This window comes from Diplotaxodon limnothrissa, linkage group LG14 (genome assembly GCF_057381915.1).
Source record: "Diplotaxodon limnothrissa isolate DT_005_m linkage group LG14, D_limnothrissa_male_GT1.1, whole genome shotgun sequence".
Classification (NCBI taxonomy): domain Eukaryota; kingdom Metazoa; phylum Chordata; class Actinopteri; order Cichliformes; family Cichlidae; genus Diplotaxodon; species Diplotaxodon limnothrissa.
In genome coordinates this window covers 35,779,689-35,795,533 of record NC_140609.1, presented here as the reverse complement: position 1 = coordinate 35,795,533, position 15,845 = coordinate 35,779,689, and the positions used below count along the sequence as shown (strand labels likewise).

The following is a 15,845-nucleotide window of genomic DNA, read 5'->3' as shown; positions in this document are numbered from 1 at the left end:
TAACGTGTTACGGTGGCCGGTGTCGTATATTTTGCAGAATCACCATGGCGCTGAAAGAGACCGCTGGGCTGTATGAGACACTTAAAGCGGAGTGGAACAAGAAAAATCCAAACCTAAACAAATGTGGAGACCTTCTGAGCAAGCTTAAGGTAAAGTCGCACATTTGCTTGTCCAGGGTTGATTGTAGGAAGGAAGTCTTTCTATTTGTAAACGTTAGCACTGTTAGCAAACAGATTGCTAACTTACGCTAGCCCAGCTAACGCTGTACGTTAACGTCAGTAACTGGATAAACACCGATAATTAAATTAATTTTGGTTGAATAGTGTAGAGTTTTCACTTGCTAACTACAAACCAATGTTTGGAGAGGGATCGAACAATATCATCATTTTAGGATAATGATGAAACAAATGATTAACTTAGTCAATGAAAGCTAACGTCACTGTACCTTTCGTTAGCTCAGTTTTCTGTTTGGCAAGTTTAAGCCGAGTTGAAAGAGGTATCACTAAAAAGAAGAACCTTTTTTTCTTTGCTTTTTTTTTTAAAGTGACTCGTGATAAGGACATCAGCAAAGATGTTTTTCGTATTCAAAAATTGTTCGTATATACAACCAGTTTTGCAAGGCAAAGTCAGTCAAATCTGTTATATTTCTATTAAGAAGCAACCATTATGAAAGTTATATTAGCCTATATATAAAATACACCTATTCAATTCAATCAATTCCACGTTTGGTACATCCACTTGGAGATAAAGAGCTCATTGCAGCTTCTTGTTAAATGACAAAAAATACAAATGTAATAACCAAGTGCATTCCAAGGGGAATCTGAAACGTCCCCCCTAACTATACACAACTAGCATTCTCTTCAATGCTTAAAAACAAAAAGGGTTCTTGATATCTTTGGTTTGGTTCATCATGTCACCAGTTTGCTGTCCTTGTTTACTAAGGACATCCTATTGGACAACTGCCTTCTGGTGGGTATAAATGATAATGTTGGGGAAATTTCACATTCACAAAACAAGGTGGACCATCTCCAAGTCAAGCTTTATTCATTTTTTAAATTAGGAACTATTACTATTACAACACGGCACTATAGTTAAGATCTTGAAAAGGGAAAAAAACTGTTACAATAAAATATAACTTTGATAAATTAGATTGTTAATGCTTGTTACAGCTTTTTCCTCTGTATCTTGTGTTCTTCCTTGTTTCTTCCTTTTTTCTTGTGATATAACCCTGGCATTGAGATGCTCTGTATATGTAATTGTTATTTTTTTAAAACAGAGTTTGACTGAGAAACGAAGGAAAAAAGTTTAAACAGGAGTCTGACATCAAAATAAATGTTTTATAAGGTTGTCTAGGTTGTTAGAACTCAATGAAAACCAACTTTGGGGTTTGTTCTGTTACAAATGATGTGTTGTAATTTAGATTTACATTGTTACATTTATCTTTTCTTTTTAAACAGATTTCATTGTTGGATCTGAACTTTTTACCTACCAGTGGATCCTCTCTCACCAAGCAGCAGCTCATTTTAGCTCGTGAGTACCTGCAAATCAAGCTGCCACAAGTTAACACAACAGCTTTTTAAGTTACTTGCAAAATAATTTCTAAGTACAATTTATGTTTGTATTTTAGGTGATGTACTTGAAATAGGAGCCTTATGGAGCATCCTCAAGAAGGACATCCCATCCTTTGAGCGATACATGGCCCAGCTAAAATGTTACTACTTTGATTACAAGTAAATGCCACTTTCTCTTAGAGAATTTGTTGCCCAAGATTGAGGTCTTTTTGTAACTGAAGTAATTATTTACATCTTTTTCTTTTTTAGGGAAGAGCTGCCTGAAGCTGCTTACATGCATCAGTTACTTGGACTGAACCTGCTCTTCCTGCTTTCGCAGAATCGCGTGTCTGAGTTTCACACAGAACTCGAAAGATTGAGTGCTAGAGATATTCAGACCAACGTGTACATCAGACACCCAGTGTCTCTAGAGCAGGTGCTATAGCTTACTTATGGACAATGCCTGATTTTGATTTGGATGATTTTTATTGTGTAATATCAGGTGTTAAAGAAAAAAAAAATTTGTGTGTCCAATTGGAAATTTGTACCCGTAAATTGCTCAAAATTAGTGATATATATATGCATGCATGCTAGCATTAGTGTTAACTTGAAATTATAGAAGCTACATTTGTAAAATAGTTTTGATCCTACAATAGATGTTGCATCAGAGGGTTATGTTTGACTGCTATTTGCAGTAATTCCTTTATATGCTTCACTAAGATTTAATAGATTGCTTTTGGCCTGAGGTAGATTGATGTGTGCTCTGATATTTTATACCCATTATGTATTTAAAGGTATATATATTAATTTACACAAACTAAATATTTATTTGGACAAATGCTTGGCTTATTGGAGTTTTACTTATACACAATAATTTAAGTCCTGTTATAGTAACTTTGATGTAAATGCAATCTTAATATTTTATTCTCTCTCTGCTAATTTCAGTACTTGATGGAGGGAAGCTACAACAAAGTATTCCTAGCCAAAGGCAACATCCCTGCTGAGAGCTACACCTTTTTTATAGATATTCTTCTGGACACAATTCGGTAAGGACCATAATGATTTCTATGCCTTTTACACATTCTGCATTCGTTGTGAATTTTAAAATATTTATCAGTAGCCTACAACCACATAACAACAGTTAGGTGTGCAAAAGCTATTTTAATCCATTTTACATAGTTGCAGTGAATAGTGTAAAGACAACTCAATACAACAAACACAATGATTTATTTTACTCTCATAGTTGTACCAATACTTTAACCTGAGCAAATGTGAAATAGATGGCAGTTTAAACACCTTTTTAAACAATATCTTTCCTGTCTTTGTCTAATTTTTAATGTTTTCTTGATTTGTACTGTGAACTCTGGGGGGAAAAACAACTTCATTTCACTGTGTTGTGCCATAATAATGTAGAAATGTATAAAACGTCATTAAAAATACAACTCTGTCCTTTGAAGATGACTTTAACTAAAGCTGACCTTTTCAATTGCAGCGACGAGATTGCAGGTTGCATAGAGAAGGCGTATGAGCAGATCCAGTTCAGTGAAGCTACCCGTGTGCTTTTCTTCAGTTCCCCCAAAAAGATGACAGATTATGCCAAGAAGGTAAGTCTGTTTTCATTTGGGAATCAAGCCTGTAGTCAAATCCAGATATTATGAGGAGGAGACATTAGATTCCTGCTGTGATAACATGATTTAAAGAAATTAAGTTCCTGCTTAACTCTGTTGCTTCTGCTTATGCAAATGCTTATTAAGATTTATTAGGTAAACACTGGCTGTCAGGTGGCCTTGGTGCCTGAAATATTTATGTAAAGTCTAAGTTGGTTCTTAATCAACGTGTTATGTTGTAGATGTCATTATGATTGGATATAGGAAGGGGAGTTGTCAGAAACTGGCTTGTTAATATACAGGAAAATGTCCCTCCAGATGTTAGATAAAATTTGTGCATAGGCAGAACCTGAAAAATAAGTAATATTCATAACATCAGATGGAAAAGATACATTTTACTGTTTGTTTTCAGATGTTCCTTAACAAGTTGTCTATAATTAAAATAAAAATCCTTCCTAGATTATTGCATGTAATAAGTCAAATAACTACATAAGCAATCTGTAACTGTTGATTTTCATTTTATTTTTTATTTGTTTAAATGAATACATTTTCCCCCATTTCAGAGAGGATGGAATTTGAGTGCAGATGGCTATTACTCTTTCACCAATCAGCAACAGCGGACAGAAGAGGTGAACATCCCTTCTACTGAGCTGGCACAACAGGTCATCGAATACGCACGACAGCTGGAAATGATTGTGTAATCCGCCCCCAGGAACACACTCAACCATGTACAGATGCACTCAGACAAACACGCCACTGGTCCAGTATACATCCAGTCAGCTCAAACACAGTTTCACTAAGGGATATGACTTCCTTTATTGCCAGAGTGGTTTATTTGTTTCCTATGCCTCACAAATCAACTGGCATCCATTATTCCTGTTTTCCCAAATCTACCTGGAAGTCTGACAGATTGGTTTTTATTTTAATACAAAACCCCCCACTGAAAATATCACCTTTGGTCTAATTAGCAGTTGCTATATAAATATCTATATTGCAGACATGTGAGAGTCTGAGTGTTTAAAGCCGGTTCTTTTATTCAAAATACCATCTGTCCAACGTTAAACTTTAGTTTTCTTTAGTCATTCCCAGATATTTCTTTTAAACACTGGGTCTCTTCTTTTTCAACTGTAAGAAAATTTAAAGTCATCACCCTAATTTTGGTATTCAGTGTCAAACAACTGTCAATAAACTCACCATTTTTTTCCCTGAACTTCAAATTCTTTTTGTATCAAAGTTTTCTCTCCTGGGTAGAACAAAAATAAATGTATTGCCCTTGCCTTGTATCTAAAATTGCCACTGAAGTTTGTGTTTGACTCTTCCTCACTAGACATTTTGTAAACACATTGATCTACAATAAATGATTCATAAAACAAACTTTTTGCATGTTAGTGTTGTGTTCTTTATACATTTCTAACTTTCCCCAGAATTAAGCCACTGATAGCAGCTCAATAGTAATGCCTTCTTTCATTGGTCAGTGTCTTTTCTAGTCTCTTTCAATGTTGAGTAAGCTGGATGCAGCTGGTGCATTTGGAAGTGGAATCAAAAATAGAATTACTGATTATTAACCAATGGTACAAAGGAAAATATAAGGAAGGGTAAAATGCTTGAACTTTCATCTTAAGGGTAAGATTGGGTCCTAGTTACGATCACATAGTTATTCAGATTTTATTAATGATAGCCAGATTCCTTATGTTGAACGTATACTATACCATACCATACCACATGTCTCCTGTGCACTTCTTTTTCTTTGGGTGCTAAGCATGTTTTGGTTATTCTGACATGCCAGAGGTGGTGTTGGATATCTGACTTCAGAGCACCCAGCAACTGGTGATGATGCAATTGAAATAAATATCCATTCAGTTATTCATTATCCCTTTCTGCAATTATGAAAAAAGATTTAAAACAGACTATTTTTCTTTTATTTGTGGTATGTTGTTTTAGTTTCATTGTACAACTCCTTTAATCCACGATTGTTGGGTTTTTTTGGTTGCTTGTTTTTAAGAGATGTGAATTGCACTTGGAGCTGATGCAGCTTGTGGGATTTGTGTTACTGGGTCACAGTCTTGTGAATCTTTTCATTGCTTCAGAGGGGCAAACTAAATGGTAAATGGCCTGTATTTGTATAGCGCTTTACACAACCAGTCATCCACCCATACATTCACACGCTGGTGATGGCAAGCTACATTGTAGCCACAGCCACTCTGGGGCGCACTGACAGAGGCGAGGCTGCCGGACACTGGCACCACCGGGCCCTCTGACCACCACCAGTAGGCAACGGGTGAAATGTCTTGCCCAAGGACACAACGACCGAGACTGTCCAAGCCGGGACTCAAACCGGCAACCTTCTGATAACAAGGCAAACTCCCAACTCTTGAGCCACAATCGCTCAGGAATTGAGTCCATCAATCTGTGTATTGTTTCACTGCCATTGCTGGGTTTCATTTGATTTATACTTATTTTCCTGATTGTATTAATTTGTAGGCCATTTAAGCAAATTAAGGTGTTATGTGGCCAGGTAGAGGTTTGTAAGAGCATTGTGAATAAGATATGTAAGTTTTGAATCATTAGTAATATTTTGTGTATTCAAATAACCTTAAAATGACAGATTAACCAAAAAACAAAACAAAAATAAACTGGTTTCACGGTGGAAGTTTAGTTTTTTGAGTACTTGGATGTGTAATGACGCTGCCATGTTTTGTCATTGCCTTACACTTACCGGCCACTTTTTAAGTTACACCGGTTTGAATGATTCGACATTTGTATTAACAATCAATCTGTTCAATCCTTTAGGCATGGTTAAGATGACTTGCTGAAGTTCAAAATGAGCATCAGTATGGGGAGGAAAGGTGATTTAACTCACCTTTAATTAACTTGAGTGGTTAGGTATGGTTCTTGCTGTTGGTGAGTGTCTTAGAAACTGCTGATCTACTGGGAAATTCTCACATCCATCTCCTGGTCACAGGAAAATGGCAAGACTCCTTCAAACTGTGAAGAAAGGAAACATTTTTTTAAGGAAGGAAACAGTAACTAAAATAACCAGTTGCAACCAAGGTATGCGAAACAGCAAATGGGCTACAGCAGTAGAAGACCACACAGGGTACCACTTTGGTCAGCTAAGAACGAAACGGTTCTAATTCCACAAGTCGCCAATAGGATAATCCAAGAGTCAAAAAATATTTTGTGGTCTGATGAGTCTCAATTTCTGCTGCAACATTTGGGGTCAGAATTTAGCATAAAGGACATGAAGTGTGGATTCATCCTGCATTGAATCAGTAGCTTAGACTGCTTCTAGTGGTTTAATAGCGTGGGTGATATCTTCTTGACACACCTTGGCCCCTTTAGTACCAACTGAACATCTTTCAAACACTATAGTCGGTCTTAATATTGTTGCTGTCCACCTCTTTGTTACTAAAGTATGCCCATCTTAGCTGCTTTCACGAGCTTAAAATATATCACATTGGTTTGCTGACCATATCAATGTCAGGTTCACTATGTTGAAATGAACTCCACAGTCACCTGACCTCAATCCAACAGAGAATCTTTGAGAAGTGGTGGAAAAGGGAGATCTACATGATGCATATTGCATCTGATAAAACTGCAATGCTATTCCATGAATGAATTAAAGTGAAATTGTGGTGTGCCTCCAAACACATAGAGATCATGACATGGTGCTGGACGTAGTTTGGAAAAATGCAGTATGTGATATAGCATATAGTTAGGGCTGGATCAGGTGACCCTGAATCCTCCCTTAGTTATGCTGCAATAGACGTAGGCTGCCAGGGGATTCCCATGATGCATTGAGTTTTTCCTTTCCAGTCACCTTTCTCACTCACTATGTGTTAATAGACCTCTCTGCATTGAATTGTACCTGCTATTAATCTCTGTCTCTCTTCCACAGCATGTATTTATCCTGTTTTCCTTCTCTCAGCCCAACCGGTTGCAGCAGATGGCCCCGCCCCTCCCTGAGCCTGGTTCTGCCGGAAGTTTCTTCCTGTTAAAATGGAGTTTTTCCTCCCCACTGTCGCCATAGTGCTCGCTCAGGAGGTCATATGATTGTTGGTTTTTTCTCTGTATCTATTATTGTAGGATCTACTTTACAATATAAAGCGCCTTGAGGCGACTGTTGTTGTGATTTGGCGCTGTATAAATTAAATTGAATTGAATTGATCCACCCCCCCCCCAAAAATTATAATATCTTAAATACCTGTCTCTGCACTGTTAATACCTGACATTTTGGCGAATAACGAGCTCATATTGTTGTTGTTGTTAGTAGTAGGTTATTGTTACTAAAATTAGTAAATTATGTCAAGGTTTAACATTAAATATGTTTTGGGTTAGCCTTCATGAAATATTTTTTCTAAACTAACTTAAAAGTGATGAAGACACATAAAACATAGATTCGTTTGTGATTGCGTCTGAGCCGTTTATTAAGGGACTGTCCGTGGTGCTGAAAACTAACCTTGGGTATTTAAACACAACATCTTCTACAGAACTACAAGAGCGAGACAGACCACTATCACCAAGAGAGTTGGCTTAAAGGGATTAGTTTGGTTACTCTAATAGTGTAAGTCCTTTATCTTGTAAAGTGCCGTGAGATTATGTTTTTTGCATTTAAAAGAATTGTACATGTTAAAGTTGTGAGAACCTGTGTGTTTAAATCAGGTTATTTTTCTGATGTAACATAACTGAGCTTCAGGGATGAATGAAAAAGTAATCTCTTTCTCAACTTAAGAAAAAATTTCTTTTCACGCTTGATTTCCAAGAATCTCCATTGTCTGGTATGTTGTTGTTAATTCACACTTACTTTTTTTCTTTTAAATTAAAATGCTAAATGGATTAGAGGGACTGAACGGACAGTAGAAAGTTAATTTATAATAAGTGAATTTGATGGACATGGAATAGGCTCACGCTATAATTTTCATTAAAGAGACATTAAAAACACGTGGCAGCAATGCCTATCATTGCCGCTTTACATTACAGTTCTCATTGTGGTATTTCTGCTTTAACTCAAAGCAGTCCAAGGACATTGTGAAGAATTGCAGGAATTTTAACTGAAAGAGACAAAACATAGCTGGGCTACTTTTCTCAAACGTCGTGAGAAAGCAGTCTTTATGAATAGCTACAGTGCAGCATAATTTTTACAAGTGCATTTGGTGTATTTATGGCCTTAGAGTTGAAAACTAAAATGATTAGTGGCCAGAGTGTCATCTATTCACATGGGGTAAATTGTACATTAAAAAATATGGATATTATGTAACTTATAGGAACATCCATAGTGATATATATTTTTTTCCAAGTTCAAACAGTAGGCTGGTATATTTATGGCAGAAGAAAGTAATAAATTACCACAAAATAAAAGGTTGTCACAGTGCCATTGATACACAGTGTTATGTGCCAGTAGCAAACTTTTTTCCCTGTAGTAAACAGTGACATATATATATATATATATGTATATATATATATACACTGGCTTATACTAAAATAGTAAATATGCATTCTAATTTTATTTTACCTGCATTTATTTCTCTTAGAAAACACTAGCGGTAAATATACGGCCTATATGAATAGCCGCAGTGAGGTAGTATACAGTATATTCGTTGTTTAAAAAGTAACAAAAATGGTCATAAAGTAAAAAGTCACCAGAGTGTATTGAAACACAGCGTTTAACCCCAAATGCCTTCACATTGGGGATGTACCATTTGCTAAGGTGAATTGCTGTCCATGGTGCTGAAACCTTTGTGGATTCGCCCAAACTATGGACCTTGTAGTGGACTAAATAGTATTTTTGCCCTGCTTTTGGTTGCATATAAACTGTATATATAAACAGTTAAAATGTAATTAATACAGACGCATATTACTGTGCCGGGCTTATACTTTAAAGGAACTATGCAGTCGGATTTTATTTTACCTGCATTTCATAGAATTTCATAGAATTTAGTTTTCTCCACAGTTATCACGGATCAACCAGAGGTCATTGATGGTTTTACCGAGCTTTTCATTCATCACCCACGTCACTGCATGTATCAGCAACTCGGTATCATTATCAGCCATTTAAAATCACATGGTGAAAAACCCTATAGGCTAGCTAAAGCCGCGATGCTGTCAATGATTAGTGTGGATGTGCTGGCACAGGGCAGGTAGAGTGAGAAAAGGAATAAGAGAGGGAGTGATTTGGAGCGAGAGAGAGAGAGAGAGAGAGAATGAGGGAGGGAGGGAGAGAGAGAAAGAGAGAGAGGGAGGATGCTGCCAGCGGAAAATGGCTGCTGCAACCTCAAGCCTATCCTGATACACCGAAACGACATCAAGGTGGAGAGAGAGAGCGAGAGCAAGAGAGAGAAAGATTAGGAAAATGAGAGCAGATGGAGAGAGAATGTGAGCGAGCCTGAGTGTTTCCTGAAAGGAGGATAAAAAGAGAGAGAGAGGGAGAGAGAGAGAGAGAGAGAGAGAGGAGACCCTGGGGTGGGCTGCTGCAAGCGGCGGGCAACACCGAGCCATGGAGGGCGAGTAAGTCCTTACATTTTCATTTTTAACATTGCACATATATATTCAATCGTCCGCCAAAAAAAAAAAAAAAAAAAAAAAAAAAAAAACGGATAGGAAAGAACGCCACCACCCTCAGTGTTACACCAGTATCATGCACTGTTATCACATTCGGTGCTCTACAGTTTAGCAGGCTGCCGAGAATAAAAACACCATTACGTAGTTTTGAATCAACAGCATACACCCCATTTCTGATATATCCACGCCAAATTGTGATAAATGTCAAGCCACCTACATGTGGACCTGTGCTTTTTGGATGACTGGCACACGGCATGCACGCACAAAATTAACGAAATAACAACAATTATTGTACTGAGCAAACATCGGGTGCTATGCAGCAATTCAAAAACGAAATGCGTGGTTAGTGATTGGTAAAAACAAGCACGAAATCAGTCAGTGTGTAAAATGTATGGAGGGGGGAGGCGAAATATGGCGAGTTTGGGGCCAGCATCGCGTCATTCAAGACATGGCTACAGTAAAACGAGGGAGGGATGGAGGCGTTGTGATTTTTATCAACGTGTCTCGGGGTTTCATTATGATTTTTTAAAGCCAAACTTTATGAATGAAATGTGATTTTTCTCTCTCCCTCGCTCTCCCTCATTCTCACCCCTCCTCTCCTTCTTCCCTTTTCTAATCGGGCCCCCTCCCCCCATCTCTCGTTTCCTCTCCATCCTCTCACCCACTCGTTCGTTTTTTCCTCCTTCTTCTTCTTCTTCTTCTTCTTCTTCTTCTTCTTCTTCATTCTTCCCTTTTCACACGCGATTGCATTGTATTTGGGCCTAAAACGTTTTTTGCGGCGAAATGTATAACGCGCAGTGCAGTGTCAAATCCAGTCTCGCTCCATCCCATTCATAAAAAAATATAACATAATATCGGGGTGTGTTAATGAGTGCGTGCAGCAGGGGCGGAATGGAGACAGGGAGCGTCTTAAGAAAAATAATTGCAACAATTAAAATTCAGTGTGCTTTGAAAAATGACAAAAAGATGCAGCTGTGCATGCATTACAAACACATGTCGAACTGCAGTGCTGAATTATTCAGCCGATTTGGCGAGAGCAGCTTCTTCTTCTTCTTCTTTTTGTAAGAATGCCGGGCCTCTGATGGCGATGGGTGCGTTCATTGATACGTCTATCTTGGAAACACTCATTCTTCCTCCCTCCTCCCATTTGGCCATTTCTCTCCTCCTCAACCTTGGCGTTCTTTCTATCAATTTGCTCCATAGCCCCTTAATTTTGAGCCCATATAGCTCACACTATAGCTTAACATTCTAGCTTTCAAACACTAGCAGCAGAAATGCTTAGGAAATGCTAACACCAAGCCAGACTGATACTTAAAATTAGATTTACCGGTCACATGAGTAATTGCCTTAGCTATGAGTTACTGTATGATATACCTTTGAGTGGTCATGTTGCATAGCCACGACTCATAGTCCAACTAAGCTGTCAGTTTTGTGGTTTTTGTGTGAATTTCTTTATGGAAACATGTGTGCTGGCATCAATCCTGACCCTGAAATCCTCACACTGTACTGAATTTTTGTGTTCTGAAAGTTGATCTGGCTTTACCTGTTTTCACTTGAATGACTGTGCATATCAGTTGCTGCAGGTATTTGTGCACATGTGTGTGCCAGTGTGTGTTTATTATTATAGTGCATACCAATAAGTTTATTCTGTTCATCTGGACTTAGAGCTTTTTAGTCTCAGGGTGAAGAGAAAAAGTCACTTGGATGAGTGACAAAGTCTTTCTCCCACTGAAAAGGCTACAGCCAGATGAAGAGAATAGACATTTTGGGATTTCCTAACCTGGATGATTGAGCATGCATCAAGACATTAGGATACACTGGTTAATCAGCCATGGCCTCGGCTCACTCTTGGTTTCCCTGACAGTGTGCGTGTTCGTGCGGTGGTGATGACACGTGATGACTCCAGTGGCGGTTGGGTGCCCCTTGGAGGTGGTGGCCTCAGTCATGTGGTCATATGTAAGGGGCGGAGTCATGATGGCAGGGGACGGAGGGAGTACATCATACGTGGAGAACGGCTGCGAGATCGAGCAGTGAGTGTGTGCGTGTGTTATGCCTGTCTTTGGTGACACGTTGCTTGTCAACACCATCCAAAGACTGTAGATATATGCTGTCTTAAAACTTAAGGAAGGACTAGATCTTAATTGGTTAACTAACTTCTTAAATTGTCTGGAATGATGTTTCTGTCTAGCCGGTGCTGGAGTGTGCAGTGCAAAAAGGGTTAGTGTACAACAAGGTGAACCCCATCTTCCATCACTGGCGAGTAGAGGATCGAAAGTTTGGCCTTACATTCCAGAGCCCTGCCGATGCCATCTCCTTTGAGAAAGGGCTTCAGACTGTCATAGACAAGCTCGACAGAGGTAGACATGAGCTGCGTATAAAATATGATTCATAGAAAATATGCAGGAAAACCTAAGTCATCTCTTTTTACGTTTACAAGGCTCTGACTCGCCCTCATCCTCCACGCCAGAAGAGGCCGACACTGAGGATGACGGACAAGCTGTGAGTAACCGAACAGGTCATTGTTTGACCACATATTGAATAAAATGGGTTTGTGTATTCTGTCACCTGACCCAAATGCAGTCATTGTTGATTTTTGATTTGCGGGGTGGCATGCAACCTCTATCAGTCTCATACAGGAAGTGAGTCGTCATCCAACAGCAGAAAGGAGATGCTTCCCAAACCCATCACCATAGTGACAAGCGAGTCATCGTCTACTTGCTTCGTGCGGTCGGAAGAGTTTAGTTTTGGATCCAGCCATGCTGTAACCACGCAAACACCTGCTCAGGTAGCACACCACCTCCTGCTCTAGCTGTAGTTTACTGACTAGACCATACCACTGCACTGAGAATAATGTGCACATCTTGATATGTGCATTTGTAACTGATTTTTCAGTTATTTGCACTTATTTGCAGTTATTTCTCGTCAATAAACACTTTAAAAGCTGAGTAATGATTTCTGCAGACAACCTAGAAAGAGGTTTGTGAGCTGTTTTAGATCCCCCCCCCCCAAAAAAAACCCCATCAACTGTTTTGGTTGATTTTTCCCCCCTCTGTCCCCACTGTTAAGTCCATGCAAGTTTATTTGTTCTACATTGAGAATGCATAAAGTGAGATTTTAACAGGTGTGGCCTTTTCTATTTCTTGTGTATGGATGTGGGATATCTGAGAAATGAAAACCTTCTATAACCACTGCCATAGTACACAATGTTCCTGACTCACTCTGTAATCCTACACCCTCTCCACAGATCCACACCAGGTCGGGCCAGCACCAACTCTCACAAATGACGGCTGTGTTGAATCCCCCGGCGCCCCCGCCCCCACCTCCTGCTCCACCTACTCCTCCTGTAGGTCCCCCAGCCTCATCTCCCCTGTCCCCCCTCTCACCCACTATTTCATTGCTGGAGGAGGGAGACCTGCACAGTGTGGACCCTTGCAAAGACCTGTGGGGTTCTCGAGGTTATGAGGATTACAGACGGGCAGGGGCCACAAGGACTATGGTTGGGGGGCTGACTGGCGGTGTGGTTGTTGGTGGTGGAGGAAGCCTGCAGGACAAGTCAGAGCTGTGCGTGGTTCGCTTTGAGAAGGAGCTGGCGGGAGTGGGTTCGGCGGGCTGTGATGTGACTGTGAGCCTGGACAGTAAAGCCTCCCAGCGTTTATCCTCATCGTCACCCATCTGTATGTCCATGCCCAATGCTGTATCCGGCGTGTCCTCAGGTGCCGGTTCACCCCAGGAGACGGGTAAAGGCTCGCCGTCGCCCTGCTGCATCCACACATCGCTGGCCACTCCCCGGTCGCGGACTCGTAAGAGAGGAGGAGGGGCCAGTAGTAGTGGTGACCCAGGAGCAATCTCTCCCGATGATGACAGCCCGTGCCCTCAGGCTTCATCGTCATGCTCGTCTCGCTGTGTGTACTGCCGCTCTGTTTTCAGTGCTTCAGAGAATGGGCGGGGCCGATGCAGAGATGCCCCAGACCCGGCCCTGCACTGCCTGCGCCAGTGGACCTGTGTGTGGTGCGCAGAGAGTCTGCTCTACCACTGCATGTCGGACTCTGAGGGAGAGTTCTGGGAGCCTTGTTCATGTGATGACTCAATGGGGGGCCACCCGCATCCCCTCTGCTGTGCCCGCTGGTTGGCCCTCCTGGCCCTGTCTCTCTTTGTGCCCTGCATGTGCTGCTACCTGCCTTTGCGCGCCTGCCTGCGATGTGGGGAGAGGTGTGGCTGCTGTGGGGGAAAGCACAAGGCAGTCCGATGAAGCCAGGCTTTTGGGAGGGAGGGGTTTCCTGGACCGAGGGGGTTTGGGTATTGAGAGAAGAGCGCATCCGTTAGGACGCAGAAGGTTGGCCCTAAATAGGAACAGTGCTCTCAGTAGACCCAGACCTCTGGCCCGCCAAAGCCCCACAGCCTTCCGCTGCATTCGGCTCTTTCTCTTTTCAACCTGGGGCCTTCCTCACTGGTCCATGCCTGCTGTAGGTGCATTGCACTCAGACCAGGCTCTGTGGGAGTTATAGTGGATTTATTGAGGAGTGGCTGATCTAGAGTTAGCTGTCAGTGACTTTATCACAGAAAGAAGGTGGCAGAGGCAACAGTGAAGTGTACACTGTTTCAAATGTCCGTTTTTTTTTTAATTTAGAAAGGAAAAAAAACTCAAAAAACAAAAGATGTTTATATATATGATTGTTATAATTTTAATTGGTATATTTTATTAAATGTAAAACATATTGACAGAATCCCCAAATGGCACACACATTCACGTACTCACAAACATGAGATCTTGGGGAAGTTATTTGTTCCATGTTGGCCTGTTTATCAGTCAGATGAACAGATGTCACCCTTTACCTCTAATTTTACCTCAGATGTTACTAAAAACAAGGAAAGAAAAAAAGGAGAGATGTTTGGTGTGAATGAGCACATGGTGCATGCAGTCTTCAAGAGAGTACAAGCATCTGAGACCACTAGTGTTGTCCTTTGATTATACCGCATTATACCACAATGGGAGAAAGGTTATCAAATGCAAAGAGACAATTATTGTTAAGGGAAGTTGCAATGATGACCACCAAGACTTAAAAGTCATAACATGATTCATAATGATCCTTTGTAACCAAACACATGGTTACTTTTTTGTTTCCAAAAAGAAAAAAGGAGAATATGTGTCTAGCATTCAGCACCCTCACATTTGCACATACATGTATTTTTCCCATATTCCCAAGTATTTTCAATATATATCATAGAAATCCTCATATCCCACCACTGTACTTGTTGAATCAGTCAAGGTGCTTACAACTGAGGCCTCTGAGCGAGTCTATTCTACCTAATGTACACAGTGACTGCACTGTCCCCAAAGAAAAACAAAACAGGACCCCATGGTAACCAATCTGTTGATGTGTCTCGGCCTCTGTGTGAGACACCACCAAAAATTTAAGTGCAATGAACAATGTTTCAAAATTTATTTTTGTACTGGTTAGTCATGTTAGTATACACTAAGCAGTAATGGAAAAGTGTTGAAACTGAATACTGTAGTGTGTTGCTGTGCTCGACATCAAGCATAACAGAAAAACAGGAACACAAAGTTGTCTTTGAGCAGCAGCACGTAGCTCGCAGGTGCGACATTCGAACGCGTCTGCTGCAGACTGACGCTGTGATTAGAAAAAGACACATTAACTTGAAAACACTGAACGAAACAGGCGATGCGGTTTTTATATTGCTTTAAGTGGAAGGTCAAAAAAGCTGCTATTTTTACGCTATTCTATTCAAACGTTCCCACTGCCTGTTGTCAACTGGAGTGGTTGCGTGATTTAGAAACAAAGCTCCAAGTTTCTGTTCCACCCAGGGTGCGGAAGATTTTGTAAATTTAAAGCTGGCATTAAAGATGAATTTGCCCTGAGACATTTTTAAAAATGTTGCTGGTGATGTACCTTGCATTTCTATGTTTTATTTTGCTGATTGGCAGGATACATTTCTACTTCCAGTTAATAACCAGTTAAAGGTGCATTAATAGTTCATTTAGACCAAGAAATGGACAAAAAAAATCCTTTCATTTTTGTAGGAATTCCTTAGAATACAGGTACAGGGATATTTGTTTACAGTATGTCTTTTTGTTTCACCTTACAAATTGCCACATTGCATAAAAGCACAC

General features: G+C 40.2%; 2 protein-coding genes across 2 annotated transcripts; both read left to right on the top strand.

Moving 5' to 3' along the window:
* Positions 1-22: 22 nt before the first annotated feature.
* psmd8 (proteasome 26S subunit, non-ATPase 8) lies at positions 23-4,490 on the top strand. Its single transcript, XM_085371065.1, has 7 exons — positions 23-149; positions 1,458-1,530; positions 1,628-1,730; positions 1,821-1,986; positions 2,496-2,596; positions 3,043-3,154; positions 3,721-4,490. Exons 1-7 carry the CDS (start codon positions 45-47, stop codon positions 3,856-3,858), a joined length of 798 nt encoding a protein of 265 aa, XP_085227191.1. The 5' UTR covers positions 23-44; the 3' UTR covers positions 3,859-4,490.
* A 5,160-nt stretch (positions 4,491-9,650) lies between these two features.
* spred3 (sprouty related EVH1 domain containing 3) lies at positions 9,651-13,964 on the top strand. Its single transcript, XM_085371057.1, has 6 exons — positions 9,651-9,661; positions 11,580-11,745; positions 11,904-12,072; positions 12,153-12,214; positions 12,342-12,500; positions 12,960-13,964. The coding sequence occupies exons 1-6, from the start codon at positions 9,651-9,653 to the stop codon at positions 13,962-13,964; spliced, it is 1,572 nt and encodes a 523-aa protein (XP_085227183.1).
* Positions 13,965-15,845: the final 1,881 nt, after the last annotated feature.

Excerpts from the sequence above, each read along its gene's own strand:
- psmd8 (XM_085371065.1), top strand. The coding sequence starts at position 45 with ATGGCGCTGAAAGAGACCGCTGGGCTGTATGAGACACTTAAAGCGGAG. Across the intron at positions 1,987-2,495 it reads ACCCAGTGTCTCTAGAGCAG|TACTTGATGGAGGGAAGCTA; the intron begins GTGCTATAGCTT and ends TGCTAATTTCAG. Across the intron at positions 3,155-3,720 it reads TGACAGATTATGCCAAGAAG|AGAGGATGGAATTTGAGTGC; the intron begins GTAAGTCTGTTT and ends CCCCCATTTCAG.
- spred3 (XM_085371057.1), top strand. Across the intron at positions 12,073-12,152 it reads CATAGACAAGCTCGACAGAG|GCTCTGACTCGCCCTCATCC; the intron begins GTAGACATGAGC and ends TACGTTTACAAG. Across the intron at positions 12,501-12,959 it reads CCACGCAAACACCTGCTCAG|ATCCACACCAGGTCGGGCCA; the intron begins GTAGCACACCAC and ends CCCTCTCCACAG.